Below are 27,432 nucleotides of genomic sequence, written 5' to 3' on the forward strand. Positions count from 1 at the left end.
CTAAATTTAGTAACTGGAAGAGTCCAGAGATTATGGTCTGAAACTCATATACTCTTTTCATTATTCCAGGTTTTCGAATTATGCTCCAATGGAAGTTCATTAGAGATAAGATGAGAAAAAGAGTCTCTTACCAGAGAAGCCCCTTTTGTATTTGTTTAATTTATTGAGTAATCAAGTTATATTTTATTTGGAAAAATATCTATTAAGTTTTAAAACCACTTTGCTACGTTTTTAGGGGGGGTGTATTGAGAAAAGGCAGAGAAAAAAGGGTCAATTTCAAACACAAATGAAATTAAATATATCTGAATATGGAGGACACAAATAAATTTCAAGTATTGTTTTCATCATAATAGATAGAGCCCTTCAGCCTTCTCAAAAGAAGGCTCAGCTGAAACAACAGTGACTCAGAGCACAGCTCAGAGCTTGCCAACTTGGATTGCCCCCAAGTGCTACTAAAGACTCTCCTTCATTCCTCAAATTTATTTTCAGTAACATCCTCAAGCATAATGTACTATTGAATGAGGCAGAAATAGAAACCTTGATAAACAGGTTCTACATTTAGCGAAAAACTATGAATATGGAACATTTTAAATTTCCATGTTAGGGGAACACTACTGTTTTTGTTATTGTTGTTAACATCTTATGGAAGCACAATTGACGGAGTTCTCTGCCTGAGCATAGTGTAGGCTAATTGATATGAGGAGCATATCGATATGTGTAAAGAGACGGATTTTAAAGATTTGTTCTCAACTCTGCTTGTCACAGTCATACCAGGAACTGGTTAGTCTAGACCTGTTGGTCTTATTTAATTTTGTCTTGGTCTAATGATACAACTAACTTTATTTTCAATTTTCCTCCCCTCCTTCTCCTTCTCTTATATTAAATAAAAAAGAACTCAGTGGAGTTCACATTGGAACCTTGAGTACTAAATATTTACCAGTTTCTGAAATCAAATGGCAGTTTTTCATCATAGAAAAACTATGTAAAAATAAAAAGCTACATATAAACATCATCTCAGAATGTTAAAACACGAGAACTCCAGCAGAGTGCAATGGCATATACCTGCTCAGCACTAGGGAGGCCATGATAGGAGGATTGCTTGTGCTCATGAATTAGAGACCAGCCTGGGCAATATAAGACCCCATGTCCAAAAGAGACAAAGGGAGAGAGAACTCTCACCACAACTGTGACCAGATTAGACCCTTAACTTTGATACAGAGTTCCTCTAAAGCTAACTCTTCATGTTATTCAATATGGATTGCTACTTTTATATTAACTAGACATTTCAGGAGCATTTGTTCAAATAGAAATAGAGATTCTTATTTTAGCTAAAATATTGAATATTTGTGTGAAGGTGTCCACACAAATAAAAACTTCTTGGTCTTTTTCCAAATATAACATTGTCAAGCACAAGGTTGATTTTTTTCTGGCCCTTTCTTCATGTTCCCATTTATCTATTTGACAAACTTAAAAAAAAATTCTATTGAATTTTTTTCTTACAAGTGTAAAACCAGCAAAAAATCACCAGACTAAGTACATTGTCTTTTTCATTTCTTAAATCCAGGAATATAGGAGTACCCAGAATATACTAGAGTTTCAATTAATATATGCTAAATTAATTAAACATGTTAAGAGGAATAAAATACACTTAAACAATTTCCCATAAATAACAACTTTTAGTGTGTCCATCAGGATATTTTTTTCTTGAACAGCATATTTAGAACTTATATATTACTGTTACTCAAAGATATGGTCAGGTATAAGGGAAAAAAGAAAAAAAATGAGACTACAGCTGAACTCTTCTAAATTTTATCTTTCTTATTGCTTGCTAGCTGTTGTCCACAGAAAACTTCACCAGGAGCAGGTACCTTTACAGAATAGCTTATGGTCTTCAGAACACAGTTCCAGAATTGAGGTCTTTATCTATTCTAATTGCTGATGCCAGGGTCCTAAACTTCGTTAAATATTTGTCTTTCAATCCGTAAGCATCACTCTGGAATTGGATGAAGTATCTGAATTAGACCATACTGGACAACATAGATGAAAGCCAACAAATATAAAAAAGTTATTAACTTCACTTTTATAATAAACAATAAAATTTACCTTCTCAATAAAACATCAATGATTCTCAGAACACTGTACACAGAGAAAGAATGGTAGTGTGATACTGGATAAAAAACATGAATTCTAGTAGAAATGTTCCAGGTTCTAAAGGTGCCTATATATATTTTTTTCTGATTGTGTAACCTTGGATTAATTCCAATGATAAACTTTTGTTTTTATAACTTAAAATGAGAATAGTAAACTATTCTCATGGGAGTATTGGATAAATTATGTAAGGGACAAATTCTAAGTGGTCTGATTATGTTCAATCTATTCAAAGGGTATAATGCATTTTAATAGCCAATTATTTTTTAACACTGCTAGTTGTTTTACACAGGAAACTTCGTCAAAACTCTTGGTTTCCACAGCATATGGATATTGTGCATCTTCCTATATCTTGTCCAAAATTCAAGCAAATGCCATTTTTAACAAATAATATTTGCTTTGTTTACAATTTCAATGAGTCTAGAAGCTCCATAATCTTTGATTTTCTCCAACACTAGGTGGTAGAGTGCCTGACACTTTTTGACAGCTGACTCTTGAATATTGCATCAGAGATACATTTGGTTTGAGTTTAGTAAAACATATTTATATGGTTCACAGGTACTTTCAGATCTTGTTCAATTATTGTTAACCATCTTAATTAGAAATGGGTTCTGAGGAAACTCCTTCCAGTTCATACACTAATAATCTCAGAAGATCTGTGCATATTCTATGTCACTCAAGACAGATAATGGCAGATAAATAAGATTTGAAATATATGGAGCTTTAAACTATGGAAAATTTCAAAAATTTTAACTCATCCATGAAAAAATCTAGAGATTTTCTCAAATCACAATCGTAAAAATACATTATATTAACAATAATGCATTGTGAAAATAAATTAAATTTCACAAACTACCAATAATAAAAATTAACTTTTAATTAAAGAAGCTAGAAGGCTTAATTGCTCTTATATACTCTTTCTGAAATATTTTTCTAAATATCATTATGAAGAGGAACAAAAGCACTGCAGACATTTGTTAAGCAGTTAGTTCATTAAAATACTGTTACTTTTCAATATTTTGCATTTTTGTGCATGTTATTTTGGAGTATTTGTGGTCCTCCTTTTTCTTTTCTTTTTCTTTTCTTTTCTTTTCTTTTCTTTTTTTTTTTTTTTTGAAATGGGTTCTCCTTATCTCCCAGCCAAATCTTAAACACTTGGTCTCAAGTGATTCTTTCATCTCAGTCTCCAGAGTTTTATGACTAAGCCATTGTACCTGACTTTCATTTTTATTACTTTTGTACCTAATTTAGTATTTGTATTTTTGCATCCTTTTTCTTACAGAAGTGTATCCCCCTTATTAGGTTTGGATGGGAGGTGTCTCACAAAAGCTCATGAGTGAGACAATGCAAGAAGGTTCAGAGGAGAAATGACTGGGTTATGAGAGTCTTAATCCTATCAGTGAACTAATCCCCTGATAAGGATTAACTGAGTGGTAACTGAAGAGGTAGGTTGTGGCTGGAGGAGGTGGGAATTTGAGGATGTGGATTTGGGGTATATATTTGTATTTGGCAAGTGGAGACCACTTTCTTTGCTTTCTGGTCACCACGTGAGCTGCTTCCCTCTGCCACACTCTTCTGCCATGATATTCTGACTCACCTGGAGCTCCATGGAATGGAGCTGGCCTTCTATGGACTAAGATCTCTGAAACTGTGAGCCCCCAAATAAAACTTTCCTCCCAGATAGTTATTGGGCCCTTTTGTCACAACAAAAAATAGCTGACTAAAACACCCCTTTTCAGGAATAGCTATAATACATTAAAAATATAGGAACCTACCACCTTGCTACATATTCTACATGTTAACTCATTAAAATCTTTGCAACAGTTCCACCTCCAAGAATTGGAAATCCATATGCAACAGAATGAAACTAAACCCATATCTCTCACCATGCACGAAACTAAACTCAAAATGGATTAAGGATCTCAGAATCAGACCAGAGACCTTGCATCTTATAGAAGAAAAAGTAGGTCCAGAGCTTCAACATGTCGGCTTAGGACCAGACTTCCTCAACAGGACTCCCATAGCACAAGAAATAAAAGCAAGAATTAATAACTGGGATAGATTCAAACTAAAAAGCTTTCTCTCAGCAAAGGAAACTATCAGCAATGCAAAGAAAGAGCCTACAGAGTGGGAGAAAATCTTTGCCAATCATACTTCAGATATAGCGCTAATCTCCAGAATCTATAAAGAACTCAAAAAACTCTACACCAAGAATGTAAATAATCCAATTGACAAATGGGCTAAGGAAATGAATAGACACTTCACAGAAGAAGATATACAAGCAATCAACAAACATATGGAAAAATGTTCAACATCTCTAGTAATAAGAGAAATGCAAATCAAAACCACCCTAAGATTCCATCTCACCCCAATTAGAATGGCAATTATCAAGAATACAACCAACAACAGGTGTTGGCGAGGATGTGGGGAGAAAGGTACACTCTTACATTGCTGGTGGGGCTGCAAATTAGTGCAGCCACTCTGGAAAGCAGTGTGGAGATTCCTTAGAAAACTTGGAATGGAAACACCATTTGACCCAGCTATCCCACTCCTTGGCCTATACCCAAAGGACTTAAAATCAGCATATTACAGAGATACAGCCACATCAATGTTCATTGCTGCTCAGTTCACAATAGCCAGATTGTGGAACCAACCTAGATGTCCTTCAATTGATGAATGGATAAAGAAAATGTGGTATATATATACAATGGAATATTACTCAGCCATAAAGAACGATAAAATTATGGCATTTGCAGGCAAATGGATGAAACTGGAGAATATCATGCTAAGTGAGATAAGCCAATCTCAAAAAACCAAAGGAAGAATGATATCACTAATAAGTGGATGATGACACATAATGGGGGGTGGGAAGGGTTAGTGTTGGGGTTGGAGTTGGGTTTAGGGAGGGGGGCAGGAATAGAGGAAGGAAGGACTGTATAGATGGAGGGGAAGGGTGGGAGGGGAGGGGGGGGAGGGAAAAAATGGCAGAATGAAACAAACAACATTACCCTATGTAGATTTATGATTACACAAATGGTATGCCTTTACGCCATGTACAGACAGAGAAACAACATGTATCCCATTTGTTTACAATTTTATAATAAAAAAAAAAAAGTTCCACCTCCAAGAAATGTTACCTTTTTTTTTTTTTTTTTTTTTTTTTACTGGTAATGATAATAAAGCTCAAAACAGCTGTTACCACAGAGAAACTCAATTGTGTATCCCAGATCACTGGGATTCACATGACTGCATAAGCAGGTTAAAGTGCTATTCAGAGGGGAAGATTCACAAAAATCCCAGGTGTAATTCTTTAAGAATCCTGTCCTGAATTAGCACATGAATATATTTCTTTTTCTGTGGCTAGGAATTTCTAGGAACTGTTAGCTTCATTCAGTATCAGTGTTTTCACTGTTATCTACAAAGAGGTTCTTACAGTCCTTTCAATGGATGAGAAAGGCACTTGGCATTGTTAGATGTTGCCAGTGAAATTGATTTCAAAATCCTTCAGGTCATAAATAAGTTTCCTTTTCCTTCTCCTTTTAGGCCAAGAAACAAATCAAGATTCAACTTTTCTAACCCGAAAGAAATACGTAACATATGCCAGGATTTTCTAATTATCTGCCTTAATTTTTATTCAAGAAAGAATAAATCACTCGGATCTGGTCCTAAAGGTGGTAAACTAAGTTATAATGTCATCAAAACTTCCATGTTTTGCCCTATTATTAAAGATATGCCTAGTTATAACTTCACTTAATAAATCATGTTGATATAAAAATAGTTAATTAGGCAAAAGTTACCCAAGATTGGACTATATAATGAAATTAGGGGTTTAAAGGAAGGCAATTTGTATAGTATATTTCCTTACAGAGAAATGCATCAATTATGGTGCCTGCACTCAAGAGAATATTACATATTTGTTAAGGAGAGCAATATCACTTCCCAGCAGGCTGACCTTACAGTTTGAAGAGGTGTTTGAATGCTAGGAATAAAATCCTCCACTTCAACATTCTTCTCTCAGCAGGTATCTAGTGAGAGCTCAGAATTTTCCACATTAGGAAGATATCCCCATCTCCATCTCCAACACATACAGTTTTCTCACCTTCCACAAGTAGTCCCATCAGGACAATATCATGATACCTTTTAACCCTGTTCATATCCATCAACTAAGGAAGCCCACAACTTCTCAATCATCTCTCAACCCACTGGATCAGATCCTCAGGAGACTGGGGATTGCTCTTGTGATGATCACCTACTCCTCCCCAACTCTTAAGATGCTCTCACTATGACCTCTTACCCAGTCAACATTTCCCCTTACATCTTGCTCTAATTGAAATCTGGGATTACCCTGAAATCCTACTTTCCATTCAATACTCTAAAGTAATGGTTATTTGTCTCCCATGCCAATAGGTACTGAAGATGAGGGGTGAATTTCTTGCTCTTCTCTCTGCTTCAAGACCACTTATCTACCTCTTCAAAGATTCACAGATTTGAAACTTGCATTAATGATTCGTACCTCCTACTACCTCTCTTCATGGTGGTCATCCTACTCCCTGAGGAACTTATTCAGTTCTCTGAATATTTCCCAACTCTTGGGTTATTATAACTCTTATCAACTTGATTCCCAAAATAGCTCTTAGAAAATTATAATATACACAGATAATGTCTCCAGTACCCTGGCTTGTCAGTTCTTTGATCTCTATCTTCAAAGTTGATTTCTCATATGTTACCTCACTCACATACTCCCCCAGCAGATTTATGATGAAGGATAGCAAATCCTCCATAACCTTTACTCATCATCTCAATGCTTTTGCTTCACTTCCTATAAATTTCAATTTCAACAATCTCTCAATTCAGATTTCAAATCCATCAATACAGTCATGTGGTTACTGCCCTTTCCTCTCCTCTTACCCTGACTTTCTTTATTATGTAGCCTAATTGTCAATCATTATTCTAATGCATGTGCATATCCTCAACTTGCTAGCTCCTGTCCCAGTCCATCATAAGCCCTTGGTTTGAACACAACCCTGGTTAAACCCAACACTCCATTTATTATCTATCTGTACTCATACACATTAATATAGCTGGATAAAAACAGAGCTATGCTGAGTGACTTGTTTTATTTTAAATTAATGATTACAAACTGTGAGTGAATGCTTGAGTCTGTCAAATTAACCTACTCTCTCTTCTTTATTTTAACATTCACTACCTACAATCCTATCACTCTTGGTTGATAATTTTGCTGTCTACTTCATCATTAAAAAGGAAGCAATCAGAAGAAAGGATTGTCGCAATCCTCTTCTCCCGCCGCTTTGTTAACAATTGTGCTCATGTCCTCTACATCATGTCTGTCCTTCTCATAGGACAGAAGATTGACATATCCCTTGCAAAGACCAACTCTTCTGTGAACAAGCTCCCATCCCTAATGAACTAAAGGAAATGTCTCAAAGACCTACATGTACATGCAAATTTTATCACTGCATCTCAATGTCAGAGTACTACTCTGGCATGTTTAAGATCCTGAGTTCAATTCTCAGTACCATAGGCACTCACCCAAACAATCCAAAGAATATTTTTAAGTGAAAAAGAATCAAATTCCAGATTTGAATGAGCCAACAATAGGAAAAATACTCTGGATAGAAGAAAAAAGTAAGCTTACAGATGTCTTAAGTATAGTATATTCACTTATTTTTGCTATTACTATTGTTAAATGCATTTATTTACTTATACATAATTCACTCACTTATTCATTAATTTATGTATTTACTGAGAATTTAGTATGTAACTGGTCTTAGTCTAGCTCTCTGTATAAAGCAATGAAAAAAAGCAAACAAAAATGTTTGCTTTCATGAGCCAACTTTCTAGTACAGGAACAGATAATTAAAAAACAATAAGATATAGGGTATCATAGATGGCAATAATTGTAATGGGGGAAATAAGCAGGAAGGCAATAAGCTAGGTCAAAAAAAGAAAAAAAAGAGGATTGTAGTTTTAATGTGTAGTCAGGGAAAGTTTCTCAGTCAGGAAAAAAGAATCAACTGAAATTAAAGAATTCACTCATTCTTTTTCCTTTCAATTAATACGTATTGAGCAACAAGTATGCCGAGAGAGACACAGATTCAAAATGATTCAATACAAATGTTTGTAAGCTTCACTGGGTTTGACTCAACTTTTATTAATTTTCATGTTTGTTTAATTTTGCCATATTAAACAAAAATTTATAATATAAATTATTAATTGGGCCTAATCAAGTATGACCACTACTTGTCAAATTATTTGTAATTATCTTACCTTTTCTCATTGATTCCTCACAAACATCTGGAAGGTAGGAATTAATTTCCCTATTTTGTAAGTGACACAATGGTCTTGAAAATGTGATGGTACTTATTATTTAGCTATGGTTATGAAACCTGTAAGCAGAAAACCAGGATCCAACAAGGAAACTGTAACCTGATGTCTCTCATGCTCATGACTGCCATGGTACTCATGAGTTTGGGGAACCCATTGAGTTAAGGAGCCCTAGAGTTCTGGCAGGAAATGAAGACTCCATGGGACCACCTATACAACAAGCCATTCTGTTAATGGGTTCAGTCTGTGACCAAGAAGGAACACTCTGAAGAATACAGTGGTTACTTTTTAAATATTTCTACCACTTTTCAGCAATCCATACTATGTTTATTTTCTTTGATAGAACTGAAGGAGAGATAAAAAAGGCACAATGGGAACTTGTTTTAGATCCTAAACAGTGCAAAAAAAAAAAAAAAAAGTTCCGTAAAATACATTGGATCTCTGAACATCTAAAAGCATTACTAGGTATTATTCAGAAATTATTGAAAATACCTGATTTGCCACACTGAATTTGACAGATACAGCGAATCCAGTGAATCAGTGGTCTCAAAAATTTTTGTGTGAGTCCTAAAATAAATTTCTGAAACTGTTTATTCTCTTGTGTATTTTAATGATGTCATCCACTATATATATACATATATATATATATATATATATACATATTTTTTTTTTTTTTTAACTCAGGGACATTAGACCACTGAGCCACATCCCCAGTCCTATTTTGTATTTTATTAAGGAACAGAGTCTCACTGAGTTGCTTAGTGCCTTGCTTTTGCTTAGGCTGGCTTTGAACACTTGATCCTCCTGCCTCAGCCTCCTGAGCCGCTGGGATTACAGGTGTGAATATTCAAAATATAATTACATACTGATCTTTTATACTTTATTATAATCCTTTAAAATGCTTTCAATTAGCTCATCTATTCAGTTGCAAATTTTAAACATTGCGTTTTATCTTTAAATGTATTTCCATTCCATTTCTCCCTTAGAGTATTATCTGTAATACATTTACATTTGTAAGTTTTTATTGATCATCTTGTCATATTTTTCTGAAACAATAAAAAAGCAGTTATAAAGTTTTAAAATTTCTTATGACCACTAGTATCTTACTTTAAAAAACAATCTGAATAAAAATATTAAATTAATAAACTAATATAATTAAATTCAAATTTTAATAAATAATAAATATATACTCTAATATTTTATTATAAACACATCTCCTTAGGATATCAATGAAGATTTTGTTTGTTGTTCAATTCATTCAGGTGTTCACTGGTGCCTATTAATTCTGACTACAATGAGGTAGGTTTTGTTTTAGCATCAGTTCTTTTTCTCATAAAGATATTAACTGAGAAAACATTCACATAAGTGCATAGACAGAAATGCACTAGAGTTTGTTATGGTGATATTCTGGAGCTACTGCCTGAATGAAACACCAGAATCACATAGAGCTATCCTATAGTTGCTTTTAGTGCTTTATCAGGTTACGACTTTTTAGCCCACCATTTACATATATATGCATGAAAGCACAAATACTTAAGCATATATATATATGCTTAATATATATGATATATATATATATATATACCATTTCAAAACCTATACTCAACAAAGTATACTGCCCTAAAATATCCTCAACAACAAAATGAAGCAATTAACCTTTCTATGAAGTTATAGCCACATGAAGATCATATTAAAACATCACACAACTTAAGAGTAAACAGACAAGGTTATATATTAAACAGCTATTAGCATTCATGAAAATTACCCCCTATAATTTTCTTCTGAGAATATTGAAAGAAATAAAATGTGATGATCTAAAAATAAATTTCTAGCCATTTTATGTATAAAGAATATTATTGAAATACCTTCAAGTAATATAATCATAATGTAATTTATTTTATTATTAAGGGAATATTTCTTTGTTGTTTAAAGTACTCATGTTCCTGTGGGGTGACAAAATTTTAATTCAATTTATAACTTATTTCAAACTCATAACTTGCCGTCAATGAATCTGATCAATGTGAACAAATTCCCTGTGTGTGACATTGGCATCAGGCATTTGATACTATAGGATTTGTACAAAAAGATACTACAATGGATGGAGAGCAACATGATTTCATTTGAAGTGTGGTTCCAAGTTACATCCTGGTTTTGTTTTCAGATACATTGTTGACAGTAACATGCTTTAATTTTCTAGAAATTCCTCTTATGAGTGGTGCTGACATTTCAGACAAAAAGGACGTGTCCTTGCTCTGAGTATTATTGTCCTAATGACCCTAAAGCAATTCCAAGTACCAGATGAAAGGCACCATAGTAGGTAAGTACAAATTTTTTTTCTATAAGCATTGCACAGTGTGCCATCTCAGCTGGCTTGGATGATGAAATTGTCAGGTAATTGTTCTATTTTGTTGAGTTTCTCTGAAGTAATGAGATCTGATATGGGATTGGTTTTACTTAGAACATGGTATATTCCTGGAAATATATAACAGTGAGAATTGTTTGGCGAAAATTTTCTTTTTAGCTCCAACTCAGGTGACTTAACCAAGGTTTCTAATTACAACTCAGTAAGCTAAGTAACAACTGAAGCATTAAATTTATGCATAGTTTTCATTTTCTGCTTTATTTCCTGATGTGTTCATGACAGGTAAATAGGATTAGTCGCTAGGGTCAGTTTTAATCAGTTGGTTATGGATGTATGGAGGGCAATGATGGAAAGGATTATGGGAGCTCTCAGCAAGGATCTTTAGAAAAGAGGGTCACAAGAGCTTAGCATCCACTCCTATGGCAGTGAAAGCAATGTTGTAGCAAAAGTGCTTACAATATCCCTGCCTGGTATAGGCCACACTTATACTGCCAAGTCAGAGAAGGGTATTGATGTGTCTAAATGTATACTGAAAAATTACTAGACATGACATGGTACACCCAATGCTGATAATTTATATTCAGTTCTTTAAATACAAAAAGAAAACACCCCTTCCCACAATTAATTCTTTCCCTAGCAATTGGCTAATCTGAAAATAGTAATAGAATTGGATTCTATTAAAACATTGCTCAGTAACCAATTGTTTGATTAAATTTAATTGGCTTTTCATACCAGTGCAGATATAGCTTAGATATCCTTGCAGCAAATTTTTTTTTCAGGAGTTACTTTAATCTCTAATCAAATTCTGAAGGGCACTTTGAGCTTTGGAAAATTTAACCCTATAGAATTACCTCGTTCTTTCCTGGGACCAATTAACTGGGCAGATTCTTTGCATTCGGTTTAATGCTTATTCATTTCTGCATTTTAACTAAAGTTTCATTTTCTCTTCCAGCAGCTGGAAATCTATCTCCTTGTACGACAGAAAAGTATGAGCCTCAGGCACACTGAGCTATACGGACTTTGGCGCCAGTCCCCAAATATTGATGTGAAAATATCCCAGTTTCACTCTTCTCCCTTTCATAAGCCCTGAAAGGAAGTGAAGGAAGTATGCCAGGTTGTTATTCAACTCTCCTGTTTAATCAAGCATTACCTGGGCACTTCTCTAGCTTCTAAATTGAGAATAAAAGCAACGAGAACACAGGATGAAAACTACTTAACTGAGAAGGCTCCCAGAATTACTTAGGATCACATGGTCATTTTCAGATAGGCACCAGTGACTCCCCAAATTCCTGAAAATCAGCAAGAAACCTGACCTCAGTTCTGGTGATTATTTCTAAGGTAACACTCCATAATACATACTCCTTCACTTTGGGTTAAGTGTGACTTTATAAAATCAATTTCAGTGCACTGCAGGAAGGCAAATGCCCTCACTACTGATCCCACTACATTTTCTCTCTCTACTTTTTGCATACACAAACAGGGCAGCCTACTTTGGGAAAGAAAAGTTTGATTATGATTTAGAACATAGGGCCAGCCTGCACAGAGCAACAGGTGAAGAACATGACTCATTCCAGTGTCCTCAGAGGCAGAGGGGGAACCCAGCATGTGTCAGAAATTGCTTATACACCACAGGAAGTTATCAAAATCTCTGTCCTTTTTTTCACGTAAGGCAAGAAATGGATACTCTTGTTTTGCTATTGAGAACTGGCCTGCCCCAAAGAGAAAACGACCAACCTATGAAAACTGGAGGGTTGGACACATTTTTTTTTTTTTTTTAAAGACCTGAATGAGGCGATATCCTGCTGTGTGGGGCTGAGGAGCAGGTCAGTCAGGTTCTTGGGTGCTCTATTACAGAAGCAAGATCCTTCCAGCCAGCCCCGCCTAATTTCGTTTCTCTGGCACCCTCTTGCTTAGTGTAGCACCGTCGCACTTAACTCATCTGTTTTCTCTCATGCACCGCAGACTCTTTCCAGTCAGGACAACTTTGGCATTTGAGTGCCCATCTGTAAACACGTCCTATTCCTGAAGGTAAGTGTGTGCTTGCTGGGTTACTTAGGGCTCTTTCTCACTTATTTATCAAAGAGAATCAAAGTGGCCTCAACCTTTAACAGAATAGTTCTGCAAGTAGCTACAGAGACCCTGGTAGTAGTTCATCAGCTAATTACCTTCTAAATTAGGATTTGCAGTGTTAAATGAATTAAAGTATTACTGCCAAAGTTGTTAGATGATGAAACCAGCAGAAGAGTTAAATGAAAGTCTTATTTAAAATGTAAGCAACTACAATAAAAAAATTTCCTTAAGTCAGAACTTATTAAAGGTCTCAAAATATTTAAAGGTACAAAAAATGCATAAATATTAAATTTAAAGCTTAGATTTAATTATGCACTTGGGTTTAAATTTCTTTCTTTAAGCATTACAAAGCATTTTATTTATTTAGTTCTGTACTTGGAATTGAACCCAGGGGTGGTGCTTTACCACTGTGCTACATCCTCAGCCCTTTTTATTTTTTATTTTGAGACAGTATCTTGGAAAGTTGCTCCAGGCCTCACTAAATTGCTGTGGCTGACTTTGAGCTTGTGATCACACTGCCTCAACCTCCCAGGGAGTCTCTGGGATTCTAGGTGTATACCACTGTGTCCAGTACAGTGTGTCATTTTTGAAAAACCGTTTTCACATACAATAAATTATAGAATTCTATACAACTTTTTCAAAGATGTTTTTGAAAACTTGGCAAAAAGTTGTACATGTCATTATTTTTCAGCATGATAAGTACAGGTGTCTAGCACTTGTTAGAAATTTGAAAGTCTAAGTCAGTTAGACATCCCACAGAACATATACCACGGAATGAAAACAAGATTTCTTACAGTTATTTTCAGTGCGTAGTTAGACTGTTAGACTCTTTATACTAAAAGGATGCCTATTTCCAATTGACCCACTTTCTATTCGATCCACAGAAGCTACTCCTACAGGCATTCAAATATGAAAGAAGGCTGATAATCCCATGCTGGGAAACTTGGATCTTGAACATTGCTTTTGGAGGCAATACTTTCTAAGCATGATAGTTATCCACTTCATTTTTAAAGTTTTTTAAAAATTTCATCACTGGAGTTTTTGACTGAGAACTCCTAAGTTAGCAAGTGGTATGATATTCTATTTGGGGGGAATTTGTGCATGCCACATTTGTAACTAGAATGATATTCATAAATTTTTGCAATTTACTTTTTCCTGGAGAAAAGTCATACTTTCATTTTTTTTTAATCAAATAAAAAATTATAGACCTAAGGTTCTCAGGTACAGTTAGACTTTGACTTCTCACTCATCCTTCCAAACCCTTTTGTAACAGACATGTTGTTTTACATTGTGTATATACACAAATATGTAAGAAAACCCACCATTATGTATAAGTATAATGGACCAATATAGAAAAAAAGATGCAAATTTAGAAGCATAATATCTAAAGTCCTCATTTTATTATGTTTTTTTTTTATGCACAGAAAAGAAAATACCACCCAAGTTTGTAAAGACAACTCAGAATAACACTTAAGTCTGCCTGAATATTAGCTACATGGCAGACTGAGGTTCCTATAACAAGGAAAAACAAAACCTATCTATCATCATTTATAGCCTAAGATTTGGAGGAAGACAAGACCAAAAGCAACTGGGAGAAACGTTGGGACAAGTTATAGTCTTAGGTATTTCACTCTAGAAACATGTTTTGTATTATCCCCTGAGTATAACTGGTGTTTTTATTTAAAATGTCTTTTTTTGATGGAGTCTAGAATGACTATCATTTCTTTTTCCCTGAATGGTTGATGACCTGACACAAACCAGGGCACCTCCTTATTTTCAAAGCCTGGTATAAAATGGGTATGACTCAGTTACAGCAGGGAGGCAGGGCAGAATAATGACTTTATGCATTTAAGAGTAAGCAAAATTCCATACAGAATGAAGGTTTGCTCCCTTTAATGACCGGAATTTGTTTTTTCCCTGTCGTGGCCTTCAGTAGCCCTCCAAACAAAGGTAGTAATGTGAAACCACCTTTCAGTGCCAGTACCAAAGGGCAGAAAATAACTTCATTCTCTCTGTGCAGAAGAATTGTTTGAAAAGCAAAACTCACTCATTTTAAAGTCTATTTTAAAAGATATGAAATACTAAAAAAAAAAAAAAAAAAAAAAAAAAAAAAAATCCCCAAATCTCTCAATATATACACAGGGATTTTAGGTCTGCATTTAAAGTTCAAAAGTAGCTAGACCTCCTCTCTTTTCTGTTCCCTTTATAAGTGTACTCTTCAAAGTTGTTTAAGTTTGTGATGATTGCATTTCTGTTCCTAAGTTACTCCTTCAGGATTCCTCTGGAGGTTCCACCCCCAAAATTGCTTCTACTCAGTGCTAGACAAGGCAAAGAGCAGGAGGGAAATGGATGTTATTTGGTTTTCCTGATTTTCTCTCCCTCAAAATCTTTCCCCCTTCTTTCATTCTACCTTCTGTCTGCCCCCACTTAGTACATGGCTGACAGATGAACCTGGGTACTCTCAAGTATATCATGCATAATGCAGCATAATTTCAGCTTTATAAAACCAGTATACAATGTAGTTTAAATATTTGAACTCTATTGATATGGAGAGACTGAAAAGAAAATGCAAAAATAAATATATGGATTGTCTTTACTGCCTTCTGGAGCTCTCATACTACCTTGCTAACAACATGCTTGTTCCTTTCAAGATGGGGTCAGACTTAACCCAAATCACTTGGTCCTTGCCCCCACAAATCTTCAGGGCTGTAGTTGAATAGCTGATGGCTTCAATTCCTGTATTCTTCTTCCCACTCAAATGAAAGATACCCAAGTAAGAGGTGTAACCTGGTTCTCTTAGAAGCCAAGAGGCAGGAGCAGCACTGTGTTCTGCTGCAACATCAGGATAACAGGAATAAGTCAATCTTCACAAAATGTCACCCCACAGCTGCACTGATTTCTGAATAAACTGTAAATGTTATTCAAATATACTGCCCAATCCCTCACTTCCCTTTCTTTCATTTTCCCAAGAGATAAATTATAGGCAGGAATAGAATGTTAGACTCATTTGGGGTGTGGATATCCTAGGTTTTCAAATAACAATCAAAAGTGAGGTGGAGGAACAAGAGAGCCCCTTGGTGGCTCAATGTCACAGGCAAGGTGAAATAGGAACAACAAAACACACTTTGTTGGTTCATGATATGTGGACTCTCATTACTGGAAGAGAGTGAGAGCTCAATGCCTCATTCCTCAAGTAACACTCTAAGAAAAGTAGAAGAGCAGCTAAGGTCCTGTTCCCCTGTGAGAGGCACTCTGAGGAAAAGAAGAGGCAAATTGCCTAGGTTAGGGAAAGAAAATCAAACTTTAATTATGATAAAAAAGAGAGACTAAGAATATTTCACAAAGCAGATCCATGGCAGTACCTAGTGAAAAGAATTCTCATGTTTATTACCAATCTTGCAGGGTTCAAAGCAGAAAGATGTTTGTGAAAAGGTACATATATTTTTCCTAACCTAAATTGTACCATATTTTAAATATGCTTGGTGAGGTATTCGCTTAGTGAAATGTTGGTCACCTATAGGTCCTGGGAATAATCACTTGTGTTTTGTTAATGTGAATCAATAAACCACATGGTGAAGGGGTCCACAAAAAACCATGGAGACTTTTATTGGGATTCCTTCAAGTAGGGTAAAAATGTATTTAGTATATTTAAGAAGCACATAAGATAGAAGAACCTATAGTTCCAATATTCTTTTTTAAATGGGATTATATGCCACTCTAGTTTAAATAATTAAATTTAGAGAGACTGAGTTTTAAAAAGTAATGCTGGAATGAAGTTCTAAAAGGCAACTGAGTACCAAATTCTATATTCCTCTGCAATCTGTATTATGGCAGTCTGTATCCGTGTGTTCTGCATCCATGGATTCAACCAACTATCGATTGAAAATATTCAGAAAAAAATGCTTCTGTGCTGATTGTGTATGGACTATTTCTTCTTTTTATATTCCTAAGTGATATAGTATAACAACTATGTACATAGCATTTACATAGTATTAGAAATGATAAGTTATGTGTAATCTGGAGATAATTTAAAGAATATGGGAGGATGTGTTTAGGTTATAAGCAAATGCTTAACCATTTTATGTAAGAGACTGGAGCATCTACAGATTGTGGTATTCTCCTGGGGTCCTAGAAACAACTGTCAATGAGAGTTGAGGGATGACTGAGCATATCAGAGCTTGCTAAGATATGACAGGGTTTGAATCCTAACCCTCTCTTTGAGTCACTAGTTGTGAATCCTTGGACACATTATTTACATTCTTGGACCCCATGTGATCATTTGTAAATGAGATTATAAACCCTTCCTTCTTATTTGGTTATTTTGGTGAGAATTAATTGGAAAACATGTGAATCCTAAGATAAAAGAAATGCATAGTAGTAAGGTATTTTCCAATTATGATAACAATATTAGGACCTAGACAAATTGTATTGATTATTATAAAGTGAATAAAATATACAGAACAGAATTACCACAAAGGCACACACCTGTGTGGTCACTATCAAGTCAAGATACAGAGTACTACCAGTGCACCAGGAGCCCCTGCCAAACCGCACCTGGACAACCCTTCTTCTCTACACAAGTAACCGTTCTTCTGACTTTAACACAGTGGGTTCTGCCTGTTCTTGAACTGTATGTGTGGGAAACCACCCAACTTCCCTGGAGTTTTAAGCTGTGCATTATGTTTATGATACTCCCCATTTGTTGTGGGAAGTGGTAATTTGTGATTGTTCACCATACAAATGTCCCATGGTTTGCTATCTCATCTGTTATCAGTGGGAAAGTAGGTTGGAGATGCATAAATAATGCTGCTGTAATATCCTTGTATTTCTGCCTGCCTTCTTTTTAAGTTGACTTTTCTTAGGTGATTAGCATAGAGCATGAGAGATACTACACATCATTAAAACCTTTGGAATCCAAAGGCAAAATTGCTTTCTAAAAGCTTTTGAAGAAGACAATCTATCAGGAGATATTTAGATTGTACCCCTATGTGTAAATACTTTAAGTAAAATGTGTGGGATACTTTAAAACATAATCAGAGGAGTGTTTTGGAGACCCTTAGGCCCTTGTGAAAAATCAACAATGTTGGTGAAAATTTCAAACAGAATTCTTGAGAAATGGCAGACAATATGGGAGCTAAATAATAACAATTGCACCTCTTCCTTTTTCCTATCTCAGTCACCTTGGAAGCTTTTAGTGAAAAATAAGGTTCAATTCATGGAACACAAAATCAGTGCTAAGAAGAACAGTGCTGGAAGAACAGCCTAATATTTTTAAAATAATAAACATTCAATTAAAAGTCCTTTAAATTTCAGTACCTAATTAGGTCGAATCTGTGAAATTGACTTTCAGCACTGTCTCTTCCATTTGCCAGTTTTCATTAGTAGCCAATCTGAGCCTCAGGTTCTTTATCTACAAGGAGGACATAATAAAAGCTTTTCATCTTTTCTCAAGTGATCATTATGAAGATCAAATGAGATGATACATTTGGTAAACTCTGTAACCCCTGGGACACTGCAGAGATATTATATTTGAATACTAGGCCAGATGTTGTTCAGGGTGCTTTTTCTTAAAACTTGTTAGTCTTCAAAACGAAAACATGAAGTCAGTTTGGACATTATAACAAAGTTAAAACAACTGCATATTAGGATCATAAATTTCCACTGGTTATTGGTGAAAGAAGCCAGACTATTAATAGAAACCTGACTGTAAATCACTTCCCTATATCATGGTCTGTGCTGTGTGGCACTTCTTCACCGAGGCAGGAGAGGGAGCTGGGATTAGAGGTCAGGTCCAGGGCTTCATTCCAATTCCACCGTCATCTGACGAGGTGAAATTTTCTCATATGCCCTCAACCATGGTCTTCATTAATAAAATAAGGATTAAAGAATAAAGCATATTCTGGAATTTAAAAAGCTTTTTAATTTTTCCCAACTTGCAATTAAAGAGGGAGAACAACATCATGAAGTTAAAAACATTAACATAGACTAATTTCGAAGGCAAATAACTCAAACTAGATACTAATAAAATGTATTCAAAGGAGATTCTGATTCACTCTGTTTATAGAACTAATATATGACACATTTAGTATGGTAAAAATTGATAATGGCCTTCTCATGAAAATATTCAAAAATACATCTTTATAAAGAACATGTTTTCTTAAATAGGTTAAGTATTCAGTCATCTCTAGATGTCTTGTATTTGTAATATTTTAAGAATCTTACTTAGCAGTCTACATATAGTTTCATATACATATATAAGAACATATATGTATATCCAGGTTTATGTGTTTGTGTATATTTTAATTTTTATTTATACTTCAACTTATCCCAAGCTAAATGGTCTTTGACATAATGATAGTGGTGTCCGGTTTGACAAAGTATTTTCATGTTCTTTTCCTAGAAGGAAGGAAGAAATATTACATATATAATAGAGCTCAGCAACATTAGTTTAAATACAAGATTCCCCCTAAAACATAAATTTTTGCAGTAAAAATATGACATTGTCTCTTCAACATGTTTCTAGGTGTTTTTACACTTTAAAAATATAGAACTATTTAAATAACTCAGTATGCTTCATTTAATAATTCAAATGATTATTATTTTCTTTCAGATTCCTCTTAATAAAACAAATATCAATGAAAACTACAATGTTGACCTTAGCCAAATTTATGTTGATTTCAATTTTGTTTATTTCACTGCCATTTGGGAGCTATGAACAACAAAATCTAGGAAAAAACATATCACAAAGCACTGCAGAAGGATTGGTAATGATGGAAAATAAATCTATGTCTTTGCAAAGTGAAGTAAATGCAAATTCAGATAATGCAAACAGAAATACCTCTGAACCCAAGGCAAGTACTTCCCCATCCAAAAACTACAGAAAAATAAATTCCACTGATAACTTTTCAATAGACAACTTCTCTCGGGATCCAAGACCCACAACCACATTTTCTACAGTGCCACCCTTGGTTCATGGCTACATTTCTAAATTGATCTTGAATTCATCTATAACAAATAAAAGCCTTTTGCCAGTCTCACCTTATCCAATCAATTCTACACATGCTGTATCACCAGAAAACGTGAGTTGGTCCTTGGATAATGACACCATGAACATTCCTGACAACACTTCCTCTACAATTAGCATCATCCCTCCAGCACCAACTACCAGATCCGTGACTCCCTTGGTAATGGAACCGACTGGACGGCTTACCACAACCACTGAAAGCCTTGCTGCTTTTACCCCCTACCAAGAAAAGACAACTCCACAGCCTACCTTAAAATTCACCAATAATTCAAAATTCTTTTCAAATACGTCAGACCCCCAAAAAGGTAAATATAAAAGGATTTAACTTTCCTTTAATGTGAAACCAAATCTTCAAAAATGTCACATACATTAGGTTTAAGGATTGTGCTATGCTACAAAAATAGATGAGAATGAACAAGTAAAAGTGGTTCTTACTTTTGAGGGGGCAACCATTATATACACTGGAAATAATGAAATGGTTTTAGGGATTAATTGAACATAGGCTTATTATTATCATATGGGAGTGTGAGAAGAGAATGGGTTTAAAACATTATTTAGACAAGCTTAACAAAAGAAAATCCTCCTCCACTTTTAGTTCAATACCTAATGAATGTCGTGTAAATGAATTTTAACTGTATCATGAGAAAATTTATCATATGGAGATCTGCATGTTTCAATTAGAAATTATGTCTAGCTTTAAAATGTAAAATGGAAAAGATATAACAGATTTATAATTCAATCACTATGCTTTATTTTTTCAGGTCTAGCCTCATTTTTGTATGCTTGAAATGGTTTTATTTTTTAAAATATATATGTGTGTTCCATGAACTCATTACCTTCTAATGCACTTACTCAGAGACTATATTAATTATGGAAAACTAAATCATATATACAAATTGATATTTGAACATTGTTGCCAGATTATAGGACATGTTTTAACTTTTAAAGTCTAGGTTTTATTATTACACCGCAATGATATGCCAATATGTGGTGTATGTATATGTACTTCCATTTTAATTGTATTTTAACTTATCTTTTCATTCATATGCACTTCTATATTCCATCAGAGGGACTTTTAAAATAATTTTCTCTCTTATTTATCTAAACCCGATATACATATTGAGAATACTGAGCACTTACTCTTACCTGTTCTTATATTTAAAGAAAATGCTGTTTGCTTCCATTTCATGTTAGTAACAATTTTACTGTACTCTAATATTATTGTTAATTTTTCTTTGAAAGAGGGATTTTACATAGAATCAGAGACCCTCTTGTCTACCTACCTTAACTTCTCATAAAGTAAAAACAATACACTAAGTGTGAGTTCCAGGACAATAAGTAGTCCACTGAAGATTTCCTCTTTAAATAAGGCACTAAGCAAAAGGCACACAGATTGAAATTCCGGCTTCTCTTGCACCCCCATCTTGACACACAAAGTTGAAAGCATGTTGCCTTGGAGACTTTGTTGTATTCAGAAATACACTTTTTACCTGGGATTTTTTGGATTTATTATTGTTATTATTATTATTATTATTATTTTGTAATAATAGGCATTAAACCTAGAGTTCCACCCATGCTATGCAAGTACTTGACCACAGAGCAAACTTCTCAGCTTTTTTAAAAAAAATTCTGTTTTGGGACAGGTTCTCCTTAAGTGTCCTAGGGTGGCCTCCAACTTATGATCCTCCTGCTAGAGCCTCTTCAATAGCTGAGATTACAGGTGTGCACCATTACTCTTGAATTATTTATAGAAACAAATTCAAAGTTCATTTCAGCATTAAAGTCTGTCAGGAATTCCAGGTTTATGGACAGCCTGATGCAACATTCAACGCTGAGATGAGATCTTAATGGAGAACACACATGACATTTCAGTCCTATTGATGTAATAAGTAACAAAACAGTTATAAAGCTATGACTTAGGAGTGTTTCATTGTAGTTCAAAATCAGAAGTATAGTTTTATCATTAAGTACAGTTGCCAATACTTTTCTTAAATACACACATATACACTGTCACCATTATTTAATTTTTAAAAAAAAATTAAAAATTCTTTAGTGTATAAAAAAATCCACTTATATCCATTTCTGCTGCTTTGAATAATTATTTTCTACTTCTTTTCTGTAAATGTTTTCTGTTTTCTCCTCTAGAGAACAGAAATACAGGAGTAGTATTTGGGGCCATTTTAGGGGCAATTCTGGGTGCTTCATTGCTCAGTCTCGTTGGCTATTTGTTGTGTGGAAAAAGGAAAACGGATTCATTTTCCCATCGGCGACTTTATGACGACAGAAATGAACCAGGTAAAGATGACTTTTAGAACCTCAACTGGACACAGTGATTCTAATTAAGTGAGAGCACACTGCTTAGAGGGGATTTAGAAGTTAATATGACCAACATAGATAAAAGATTTATTCTGATCCACCTTCTGTTTTTCGAAGAACAAAACCAAATTCATTTGGCATTTCCCTCCTCCTCCTCTCTCACAGTGAACCCCACCTGTATGTATATCTATAAAGCACCAATCAAAAATAAATAAATGAGTGAAAAGAAGATCATTAGAGGAAAGAGAATGGGGGAGGGAGGACGGGAGAGAAAGAAGAGGCACTGGGAACAGAAAGAGAGTAAATTAAATTCCACATATGAAAGATTTTGTCAAAATGAACCAAACTATTATGTGTTAACTATAATGCATTAATAAAAGAAAAAAATTAAAGAGCAAAACCAAAGTAATTGAAATTTAAAAACCACTTCAAAGTGTTGCTCATTGCATCAAAGTGGGTTTTAAATAGCAATTTCAGTATCCAAATATATGTATACAATTGAAAAATAATGATATAATATGGAGGAAAAGGGTCCAAGTTTACTGCAAAGCCATTCTTTGCTATTTTAAGTTCTCTTAATAGCAATAATATAAATAAAGATTATTTTAACTTTTCATTCTTCCAAAACTTACTCACATAAAGCAGTCCTCCATTAATCCTAGTTGCAAATTTCACATACATAAAGTCACAATATGTCTTAATTCAGGAATTTTTCAATCATATAATAGAAAAAGCCATCATAATTATAATAAATACATGTACTAAAAATAAAACAGTGAGCATAATCTTAATAATATATTGAAAAGAACAGAAATGAAATCACTTTATGTGTTTGACTCATCTCTCTTAATAGACTTTAAGAAAAAAAAAAACAAAACTTTTCTTGTTTGCCAGAGGAATTTTGCCACCAATTCTTAACTGTCCCTGATGAGTACCATGGATAAAGTCACACTGAGTTGTCATGAGTTCAATTCATATCTGATGTATTATTCATATTCAGAACCAAATACATTAATTGTTAATATAACCAATTCTGCTTATGGGTTTCTAGTAATCCATACAAAACAAAATAAAATAGGACAATTTTCAAAGTTAAAGAATAGGATTTCTAACAACACTGGCTTCTAAACATTTTGTTTTTTTCTACTGAAAATGCTGTCTTGTGTATGTCATGAAAGAATTCAGTCTATCAAATTGATGCCATCATCACAATAGTTCTGATGGATGTATAAAGACATAACATAATCACACCACCTGTTTTACCTCTTCAGGATAACTTTGAGATACCTCTCCTAAAACCTAAGGTTGCTGGAAGTCTAGTTTGTAAACAAGTGACTTAAAGAATGGGTAGGTAAGCCTATGACAATACCTAAGTGAACAGATTACTAATCTAATTGGTATTTAGTGACTGCTTATAATTTAAGCTGAATTTAAAACATATAGCACATGCCTTGTTATTCTCTGAAAATGAATTTGAGATCATTAAGGAAATAATTGACTATTTAAAAAAAAAAAAAAAAAAAACCTCCTGGATCATCTGTCAGAAAATCCTAAGTGCATGATAACTTGAATATATCAGAAAGAAATACAAGCTTTCACAAATAGTTTCCTCCATTCTTCACATTAAATGGCTTGAGCATCAAATGTTGAGATAATTGTTAAAATTATGGCAATGAACTTTCAATGCCCTTATTTCAATCATTTTTACACCAGAAGTTAAAAATTCTGAACCTGTTGATAAGGTTTGGAAAACTCAATGAGGCACATGTTTATATTTCAATCTTCAAGGTATTGGTACACATTTTAGTGATCTCTTCCTTAGTTTCTTTATTTTAGGTCTGCCATCAAAAATTTTTGAAAGTAAAATTGTTTTCTTAGTCACAAAAAATGAATGTAGCTTGAAAAATATCTATTTATATGATATTACAAAAGTAGTATCTGAAAAGCTCACATGAAAGATGTACTTTCTCACTCAACCAGAACAATTCCTATAATCTGATAATATAGTCAAATGCCTAAACATGAATTTTTTAGACTGTCAGTATAAAACAATTTTGTTATTTATCTATCTTTTAGTTCTGCGATTAGATAATGCACCAGAACCTTATGATGTGAGTTTTGGGAATTCTAGTTACTACAATCCAACTGTGAATGATTCATCTGTGCAAGAAAGTCGAGAAAATGCACGCGATGGAATTCCCATGGATGACATTCCTCCACTCCGTACCTCAGTATGAAACTAAGACGTAAAGGTGTCAGATGGCAAGTGCTCATCTACATCTTGGCCTTTTAAAAGACTCATCTTCCAAGAGGTTATGCAAGATCACTGTCATGTGGACTGTGCTGGGAGAACTGTAAAAGCATGAAACTAGTAGCAGAAACACAGAGGGAATAAAACATCAAAAAGATTTCCTTTCCTACAATTTTTTGTTGGACTGAAGCATCTATTATATAACTATAATTGGTTTTTGTCCATTTTTTTCCTTAGTTGGAAATATCTGTGGAATCAAGTAAAATGAAACAATATCATGGTTAGTACTCCTTGATAGTTTAATAATAAAAATTCTTTAACAAGAATTGGAAACCAAAACTATATTTTCACTTATTTTTTGAACAAACACCAATGGAGTCGATGCTTTATTGTTCCATGGGCAATTCTAGGGTCATAAATCAGGATTAGCATTTTCTTCAAAGAACACTGGGGAATATATATACATAAATTATATATATTATATATATTTTTAAACTTAATTTCATCTTAAAGTGAGAAAAAGGATATGGCCTGCAGTGTCCCCTCAGTCCCCACTGTGGGATATAAAGGCCATAACAGTGAAAGACTTAGTCTACTACATTCTACTTCTCTGCATCAGCACAAGGAAAATCAGCTTCTGGAACTGACCCTTGACAATGACAGCATTGAGTAGACTCATGGTAGGAAGGAGGATCTGAACCAGGAAAGTGACAGCTCTCCTAAATTCTTCAAAGTTTGGGGCACTCTTTAGATTTCAATTCATTGGTGCCTTAAAAACTCAGTGAGGAATATGGTGAAAAAAGATAGCCAAAGAATGTACTTGTATATAATGTGTACAGTTTTGAGTTGTTAGGCAGATGTAGGGTTTATTATACATTAGACCTATTGTTTAATCACATGTGCAATAGAGTCTGCATCTCTAAATGTAGAAACCATAAGGCAAAGGAAAAAAAGATGAATGGGAATATTAAGCAAACATAAGCTTCTGAACATCACTTTCACAAGTAATATTACCAGGAGGTGAATCTGTTTTCCAGAATGTTTCAGTTTGCTTTAAAATTATCATCTGATTTTGGCAAGAAAAGTATATCCCTTGGTGTAGAAAGGACTAGGCTTTAGGGATTAGAGGGTTAGATCAAGAGTTAAATTCCCAAAGAAGAAGTGAATTATGAAGAGAACAAACAAAGCAAGTTCCAGCCTAGACTGTTGTTGAATTGACAAATGGTGATTGTGCATGTGTGTGCGTGTGCGTGTGTGTGTATGCTTGTGCATGTGTGTATAGAAATCAAACAATAAACCTGGAAAATAAAAGCTGGAACATAAGTAATGAAAGCATATACTTACCCCATATCGCCATAAAAATAGCAAAGAAGACTGTCCCTCCATTATCAAACAAATATGTCACCTTAATAGAAAAAAACAAAAATATTAGTCATACTACTGATTGTAATAATCTAGTGACTACTATTTGCATGTAGGTACTATGATTTTTCCACAAATGAAATCAACGTATTTTTCACAATTTGTGAATATATTATATGAGAGCCTTTCATAAGCCCTGCAACATTTTTATGTGACTTTCTCATGGAAGAAGTGAGAGAGCAACATTTTCCCCTTTTCTTCTCTTGTCTCTTAGAACACAACGTGCTCTTCTGCTTAGAAGCATTTCTAGCATCAGGAGGCAGTATCTTGGGACACAAATAGTCAAACTACCATGTAAGATGTAAGAACTTAGCTTTTCAGGTAACCCTAGATGCACTTTCTGTTAGCACAACTTCCACAAATGGAGAAGTTGCCAAATGCAGAATTCTGCCAGTGAGGTAGCACTTCCATTGGAAAAGTATCAGGTGGTATCACTCTCATGCTTTCAGAACATGCTCTAGGTCTAGCAGAGCTTATAAGATGTAATGAATCTACTCTGAGGCTGTTTTAAGGAGTATCTAAGAACCATCGAACAGTTATTACAGAGTTCAAGTGTTTTTAAATCAGATATTAGCTGAAGCTTGATATAGAATAAGATACAGTATGTGATGTCATTGAATACAATATGATCTTTGAGGTGTGTTTGATTTTAATTGTTTTGGATTAAAAAGATTATTTGATTTTAATAAAATTCAAATTTAAAATTATATTTGCCTTGCTTTTATTTGTCTAATATGATCACTATATTTGTAAATTGGTGTGTGAGGTTAAATTAATATAGCCAAAGACATAAATGTTTGGCACATACACAACTATTATAGTAGCTACAACAGTTCTGACTAATCGTGTCCATTCCAAGTCCCTCAGTGGATGCCTGAAACTAATGATAGTACTAAACACTGTGTGTACTATTTTTCCTAAACATACATACCTATGATAAAGTTTAATACATAAATTAGACACTGTATGAGATTAATAACAAAAAATAGAATATAATGATATAGAACAGTTGTGTGAATATGGTTTCTCTCTCAATATATTTTACTGTATTATACTCACCCTGCTTCTTGTGATGATATGATACCATATGTACATGTTCAGATGAAGTGGGGTGGATAATGTAGGCCCTTTGAGGTAATATTAGGATGCAATGTTAGTTACTTGAACATAAGACTGTGATACCATGACTGTAGATCTGGTAACTGAGAAGGTTACTAAATAATTAATGGGTGGGTAGCATATACAACATGGATATGATGAACAGAGGGACGATTCACAAACTAGGAGGGACAGAGTGACATTGCAAAGATTTTACCATACTACTCAAAATAGCAAGCAATTTAAAACTTATGAATTGTTTATTTCTAGAATTTTCTGTTTAGTATTTTCAGAGCACAGAGGTCCACAGGTAAATGAACTCATATAAAGTGAAACTGCAGGTAAGGGAGTATCCTCTATATAGAGAAAATAGGAGTTCTGTCTTCAAAAGAGTTT

At 34.3% G+C, this 27,432-nt stretch overlaps 2 protein-coding genes across 6 annotated transcripts in view; one reads left to right on the forward strand and one right to left on the reverse strand.

Moving 5' to 3' along the window:
- The window catches only part of Ano3 (anoctamin 3), a 441,314-nt gene that overhangs the window by 50,497 nt on the left and 363,385 nt on the right, over positions 1–27,432 (reverse strand). For all 3 annotated transcript variants that reach the window (XM_047517051.1, XM_047517052.1, XM_047517053.1), the window contains one exon: positions 25,861–25,921. In XM_047517051.1, the coding sequence (XP_047373007.1) occupies positions 25,861–25,921 (61 nt within the window). The remainder of the gene's footprint in view (positions 1–25,860; positions 25,922–27,432) is intronic.
- Muc15 (mucin 15, cell surface associated) lies at positions 12,176–26,636 on the forward strand. 3 transcript variants are annotated; one of them, XM_047517055.1, is made up of 5 exons: positions 12,176–12,193; positions 12,818–12,883; positions 19,536–20,254; positions 22,095–22,244; positions 24,342–26,636. In XM_047517055.1, exons 3-5 carry the CDS (start codon positions 19,561–19,563, stop codon positions 24,500–24,502), a joined length of 1,005 nt encoding a protein of 334 aa, XP_047373011.1. In that variant the 5' UTR covers positions 12,176–12,193; positions 12,818–12,883; positions 19,536–19,560; the 3' UTR covers positions 24,503–26,636. The 3 variants fall into 3 exon arrangements, with proteins under 3 accessions (XP_047373011.1, XP_047373010.1, XP_047373012.1); XM_047517054.1 differs by lacking the exon at positions 12,176–12,193 and adding an exon at positions 12,662–12,678; XM_047517056.1 differs by lacking the exons at positions 12,176–12,193; positions 12,818–12,883 and adding an exon at positions 14,364–14,547.

Source organism: Sciurus carolinensis, chromosome 11 (genome assembly GCF_902686445.1).
Source record: "Sciurus carolinensis chromosome 11, mSciCar1.2, whole genome shotgun sequence".
Classification (NCBI taxonomy): Eukaryota; Metazoa; Chordata; class Mammalia; order Rodentia; family Sciuridae; genus Sciurus; species Sciurus carolinensis.